This window comes from Papaver somniferum, chromosome 1 (genome assembly GCF_003573695.1).
Source record: "Papaver somniferum cultivar HN1 chromosome 1, ASM357369v1, whole genome shotgun sequence".
NCBI classification, from domain to species: domain Eukaryota; kingdom Viridiplantae; phylum Streptophyta; class Magnoliopsida; order Ranunculales; family Papaveraceae; genus Papaver; species Papaver somniferum.
The window spans coordinates 241,493,011-241,500,216 of NC_039358.1; the positions used below are offsets into that span (position 1 = coordinate 241,493,011).

The 7,206-nt window shown below is 36.6% G+C and overlaps 1 protein-coding gene across 1 annotated transcript; it reads right to left on the bottom strand.

Annotated features, from left to right (window-relative positions):
* Window positions 1-5,920: 5,920 nt before the first annotated feature.
* Window positions 5,921-6,904, bottom strand: LOC113274703 (uncharacterized mitochondrial protein AtMg00810-like). Its single transcript, XM_026524093.1, has one exon. The coding sequence runs from the start codon at window positions 6,902-6,904 to the stop codon at window positions 5,921-5,923; it is 984 nt and encodes a 327-aa protein (XP_026379878.1).
* Window positions 6,905-7,206: the final 302 nt, after the last annotated feature.

The window sequence follows — 7,206 nt, forward strand, 5'->3', positions numbered from 1 at the left end:
CCATTTGCAGCTCAGCTGCCACCAACTGCTACTGCTCTCCAACTGATTCTACAGTTGAGAGCCCTCTCATTACCACCAGTTTATCGCACAAAGCTGCCAACTTTAGCAGCAACAACTCCTTGTCATGCTCTTAACTGTATTTCTTTCACATCCATTGCCAACGGTACTCTGCCACAGCCACAAAAACACCTGCAAACCAGCTTCAACAATAACATAATCTCCACTGCAAACCAGCTTCAACAAAAACACCTGCTATACCAGCCCTGTATCCTAGACACCAACGAAATCTTATTAATCTACCAGCCTGATCTCCAGACATTCCAATCAAGCAAGAACAAGACAAAGGTGTCCTTTCTAGTCAGTTTGGCATCAAATGTCTAATGTGAATTTATAACAATTTACACTTAGTGTCTGAAATGTTATATCTCATTTACTTAGAAATCTCCTCTAAAACAGTATTGTTATTCTTGCACAAGCCATACAGTCTAAACAACAAAATTTCAACTACAACAAAATATAATCGTTGTTTTTCACTAGTTGACTGGTCATGAAGACAGACTTTGAAAAAAAAAAGTATCAACACAGTTTTAGTATTTCTTTACCTTGGACACTTCAAGTGGGATACATATCATCCTTGTATTGCGCCCGAACAAAGCTCAAGAGAAGCAACTTCTAGAATGGAAAAAACATACAGTCTTCAATCTCTACTAGCTGCAACACCTCAACCAACTATCACCACATCAAATTCACTACCTTCAACATCCTTCACTACCTTCTACAGCCTTGTAATCTCATCATTTCCCGCCTTCAGCTTCAGTTACAACCCTGCAATTACAGCTTTCCCTCATCTCTTGTTAGTTCATCTCACCACGGCATCACTCCGCTGCAAACCACCTACCAACTCAAGAACCCATCTGCTCATTCAACACCAATTGCACATTTTGCTCTGTTACTCACCTCATGCCTCACTGTCATGAGCTACAACCACCAACAATAGCTCAATACCACCTGTAATTCTAAGTACCAGCACCATCTGAGACTGCAACCATTCTTGCAGTGCAACCCCTGCATATCTCGACAGCAGCAACTCATACCCTGTGTTGTTCTTGCTCAAATGCAACTCATACCCTGGCGCCATACAGAGCTGAAGCACAAAAACTGCTAAACTACTTCCCTGATGCAACCATCACACACATCGGTGGTAATATCAACAAGCACGCTAATTGTCTAGCTACACTAGCATCAAAGCTGCAGTTCGAAGGATTCGAAGAAACCCTGACAGTGAAAAGGCGAACCATAGCTTCCACGTGGCTTTCGCAACCTGAGAAAATCTCATCGTAAATCTATTAAAACTACTGGTCCTTCTCATCAACCGTTGGTTTGTAGTTACACAAGAGTGGGAAATCTCCTGAACAAATCTAATGATACTGTAAACCCACAAGATCTTCTCAAGGAATATCTGCATGTTTATGAGTAAATGACTCTCTCTATTGATTTGTTGAAGATGATTTATCTTTTGATTTTTGAAAAATTCTTTATTCAAATTGTAACTACAAAAGCTCATCATAATTTGCAACAGCGGAAAATATATGAGATTATTGCAACATACACAGCTTAAATGGCTCATGGTTGATGATGGAAGAACTTTGAATGTCTAGAGACTCTAAAGAGTTGCTATCTGACTTGTCCATTGAGAGAGTAGAACTGGTATTGCAAAATTATAGATGTCAAATAACAATCTCGTCTTTGTGTGAGCTGCATACATTGAAATCCATCCCTGACACAAATAATAATTAGTCTCAGTTGCACTCGACTATATTTATGAATTATGATGTTTCGTAAATTGCTTCCTTCTTCCGATTCCAGTTTACCAGTCCGCACTTATAAAGATAATAATCAATTTTTAATGTAAACTACAGTTCGAACTTTACTCTTATAACTAAGTTGAAGGAAATGCTATTAGGTGTTAAGTTGATCTCAAGTAGAAAATCAATTAGGTGTTAAGTTAACTGATGTTACGAGTTTGTAAATTTGATATGGAATTGGATGCAATTGTGCAGAAGGAAAATATTGATTCCACTAATCATTGGCTAAACCTTTATCTCAACCTAGCTCTTATTAAAGCTTTCCCTTCCTATTATTTGACCAAGTAGATGGATCCCTAGACCCATAAAATGCATGTTAAAATCTCCTTTTTTTTTTTTTTTTTTCTTTTGCTGAATCTCCAATTTTTTATTAAACCAAGAAACTAAAGAGTTTTACAACAAAAGAGGAAAAGCAAAATTACAAAAAGAAAACAAAATTGAAACAACTAACAAATTATGTAATACTTTCTATTGGGCATCTCTTTTGTGACCAAATGAGCTGGTCTTCCAACATGATGTTCAACTTGTCCCATCTGCATATGAGCTCCCTTCTTGGATAAGCTGTTAGATGAAAAGTTAGTCTCCTTATAACAATGTTCATAGCAAAGTTGACTTAGTATGCTTTTAGCCTTGATCCATCTAGTCTTGAAGCACCATGGAATTGTACCATGAACCCTGATGATAATATTGTCACATTGCAGTTTATTTGACCATTCAATAGCCCATATTACCGAGAAAGATTTATCTATATAACTAGAAGCAATCCCCAGACCTCCTGAAATGGTTCCAATAACAGTGCCAGGATGATCTCTGGCAATAATACGAAATCCTTCCAAACCTATATCCCCTAACACAGTTCCATTACAGCAAAACAATATAACTCCTCTTGGAGGTAACAACCAGACACATTCTCTAATTATTGTGAATTTAATTCCCCTGTTTCCTAACTTAAAGAATTCAAGAATGTGAGAATCATAGTCATGATTCCATCTTGTAGCTTTCATTCTATAACCTCCATAATGAACTAAGCTTAAGATTTTACTCTTAAATGCATTCTCATTTGGCATAGCATTATCAAAAAAGGTTCTATTCTTAAGTAACCATAGTTCTCTCATAGTAGCAAAAGCTGTTGTAAACCATATTTGTTTAACTATAGAACTATGATTATTTGCACAATGAATCACATCATCAAAAGAGAAAGGAATGAAGAAGTGAAAGATGTTACCTAGCTATTGACAGATTTTCATACTGATACTGCGGGACCACAAGAGATGAAGCATGTTGTCTTGATATTGTTTGCAAATACAACACATAGATACCATTGAATAACCCTGTTGAGTTTTTAGCTGATCATCAACAAACACTGCTTGTTGTATTTTCCAGATGTTACTTGAAATACCAGGATGAATGAAAGGTTTCCATATATAAGAAGGCCAATGGAGTATTGATTCCCTATGTCTTACTTTGTTAACTGCTGCTGAAGTAGAGAACCTTCCCTTCATATCACCACTCCAAACCATTTCATCTTGAGTACCAGTTATAGTTGGCAATGGATAGTGAATAAAATTTTGTAATTCAATGGGAATAATCCATTCATTATCCTGTATTAAGTCTTTAACCTGCATCTGCAAATTGGAATTTACATATTCAGTAAAACCTCTTCTATCAATTATAGGATCTTCACCATTCCAGAGATCAAACCAAACTGAAATGTATTCTCCATTGCCTATAATCCATCTAGCATCACTCTTAAGAGATTGTCAAGCCCATTTTAATTCAGGCCACACAGAAGAAAGTTTCCACTGCTCAGACCATTGTCCATTTTTGTTTTTAAACTTGGCTGCAAGAAATAAAGACCAATCTTCCTTAGAGCTAGTGAGCTTCCACATCATTTTCATTAGTAATGCTTTATTAACATCTGATAATCTTCTAATTCCCAAGCCACCTTCAGCAAAAGGTGTACAAACCCTTCTCCAAGAAATAGTCTTAGATTTCTTTACTTCTGTATCTCCTGACCATAGAAAATTCCTCAGAACTTTTTCACATTCCTTAATAATTGAAGATGGCCATTTATATACAGCCATATTGTTTATAGGAATGTTGTCCCATTCCAGACTGCCAAATATTCTTGCATCTTTTCAGCCATTGGCCATAATGTACAGTTTTGACTCTCGCCGGATGAATAGTGACTCCCAAATATTTATTTGGGAATGATGTGAAATCCATCTGTAACATGTTTGCAATCTGAGCTTTTCTGGCATTAGAACAGCCATCAATAAAACATTTGCTCTTAGCTTTATTAATACTTTGACCAGAGAAATTTTGGTAATCATCAAGTAGATGTAACATGTTAAAATATCCTAGAGCCAACATGACTCTAATTTCCTAGAATGAGAACTGGAACCTCCTAATTTCTGTGAAGCAGATAAAGTGATGTTTAATTCGCCATGTAAAATCCAACGCACAGAATAAGAATGAGTTAATTAATTTCTGAATAACAGACCACTGCGTTAACTTTTCATTAACTTTAACAACCCCATACATGCATTTTCAGATCCAATGACCTACAAAGGCATCGGTATGCAGCAAAAAGGAAACAAATTTTTGTAGCTTCTTGAATAATTTCTACATGAAAACCATCTTTACAAATTACTCACAAGCCTCTTGCTAATCCTACAGAGCCTTATATCCAATAATTAGGATAACTGAAATCTAGCTTAATTTTCTCTCTATTGAGAGAGTAGAAAACCTTTCAGTTTTCACTTCAAGAATTCTTGATGCAAGATGACATCCACAGATTTATATCTCAAAAGTAATTAGCCGTGTTGAATTGTTTTAGTGTCTAAATCTCAAAAATAAAATAAAAAATGGTCAGATTTAAATCATAATTTTATGTTATTTATATAAAAAAGAAAAGAAAACCCTAGAAACAAGAAAGAGAGAAAAGGGAGATAGTGGAAGTGGAGAGAGACCAGTGAAGCCGTCGGTGTTGGACAAAGAAGTACCTTGCAAAAATCTTGAAGATCTGATGACCAACAATAGGTTGTTGTTGTTATGAAAGTAAATTTGGTTTGAATGGGAAGCCTTACACATACAATGGTGGAGATCACACCATAAAATCAATTGCACAATGATTTCTCCTCCCAGTGTTTTCATATGTGGTTTTGGGTTATCATCACCCCAAAATCTCCAGAAACCTCTGACTTGTGATTTCAACTAGTGTTTCGACGTATGAAACATTTGTTTCCCTCAATTGCATTTGAAGAAGTATGTTTCTCTCTTACAGATTTGTATTTTTCTGTTATACACTTTTTGAATGTGTTAATTTGAGTTCAGTTTTCATGAATGCTACAGGTTCCCAATAAATTTGAAGCACAACTGCTTGAAATGTTGGGGTGGAAAAGCTGTCATATATGATATATGAGAAGGAGGCAGATCAGGGGCTAGGGCTGAGGAGATCCATTACAGAAAATATCAATGTTTACATAAATCTTTTTACATTATAAATCAAGATTGTCTAACAAGAATCACATCACTATTTACATTAGGTTCAGTTTTTGTTCTTCTCTATAAAATCTCATATCTGAGGAAATTGCTATCTGAAAATGTACTACTCTATTTTGATGAATATGATACATATCTGAATTAATTTATATCAAATATGATAATACCTTTCTCTTCCGACCATGGAAAATATGTGAAATTATTACAACAAATGGCTCAAACATACTAGTATTTCAGTTCACTAAATCCCACAGTGGGATTAGTTAGGCCCGATCAAAGCCTCAACTTTCACTCTTTGCATTTCCATGACACTTTTTTTGTAATTTAAATGGTTCGATGAAAATAATTATGAACCTTTTCAAAAATAGAGTAGAGAATAGTGTATTAGCCACCTTGGAAAATAAGGAGTGAGAGGTGATGAACTCTCTTAACCATAAATAGGGTTTGAGATATGTATTTGTATTAATCAAGGAGTACACAGGTTGCCCTTCAGGCAAGTTAACAATAATATATACTAAGATACAATACAATCTATAGATATCAATATGACCCTATGTCACACCAACCGTGTCTTGCGTGAACACCCCCCCCCCCCCCCCCCCCCCCCCACCCCAAGATGAACGTGGAGAATCCGGAAGTGAAAGCTTGGACGACAGATAGTGAAACCTTGGCTTGAGAAGTCTTTTAGTAAACAGGTCTGCAAGTGGATGTTGAGTAGGCATGTAACGAACAAGTAAAGAGCCACGTACAACACGTTCTCGAACAAAATGATAGTCAATATCAATATGCTTAGCACGAGAATGCATGACAAGATTATAAGCGATGTATGTAGCACTGATATTATCACAGAATGGAATAGGTGGTTGCTTGATGTATAAACCAAAACCATTCAAGAGATACGATATCCAAATAACTTCAGCGGCAGCAAGAGCTAAGGCACGGTAATCGGCCTCTGTACTAGAACGAGAAACCGTAGGATGTTTCTTGAAAGACCAAGAGATTAAATTAGGACCAACAAAAACACAAGTTCCAGCTATGGAACGATGATCATCGGGGTTACCGGCCCAATCAGTATCACTGTACGCATAGACTGTATGAGAAGAGCTGCCAGATTCTTGAAGGGAGGAAGATGGCTTAAAGAATAAACCCCTGCCTAGCGTGCCTTTAAGATAACGAAGAATCCTTTTCACCCCAAGAAAATGAATGTCAGTAGGAGCATGCATAAACTTACAAACCTGATTGATAGCATAAGTGATATCTGGCCTAGTTATTGTTAAGTATTGTAATGCACCTACTAAACTGCGATATAGAGTAGCATCTGGAAATAAGGTAACATCATGAGCTGACAATTTTGCACCCGCAGTAATAGGAGTAGAAAATGGTTTCGCAGTCAACAAATCAACACACTGAAGAATATCAAGAGTATAACGCGTTTTAGATAAATGAAGACCAGAAGAAGACCTGTGTGCTTCAATGCCAAGGAAAAAATGTAGATCACCCAAATCTATCATAGAAAAATGTTGCTTGAGAGCCATCAGCAGAGGAGAAAATAGTGCGAGTCAGACCCTGTAACAATAATATCATCCACATTTAAAAGAAGTAACAAAACACCGGTGGAAGATTTGCGAACAAACAGAGAAGCATCTGACTTGGAAGCAACAAAACCCAATTCAGAGAGATAACAAGTGAACCGTTGAAACCAAGCCCTAGGAGCTTGTTTCAGCCCATATATAGCTTTATTCAACTTGCAAAGATGATTGGGATATCTTTTGTCGACAAACCTCGGAGGCTGAGAAATGTAGACCTCTTGATCCAAGAAACCATGCAAAAATGCATT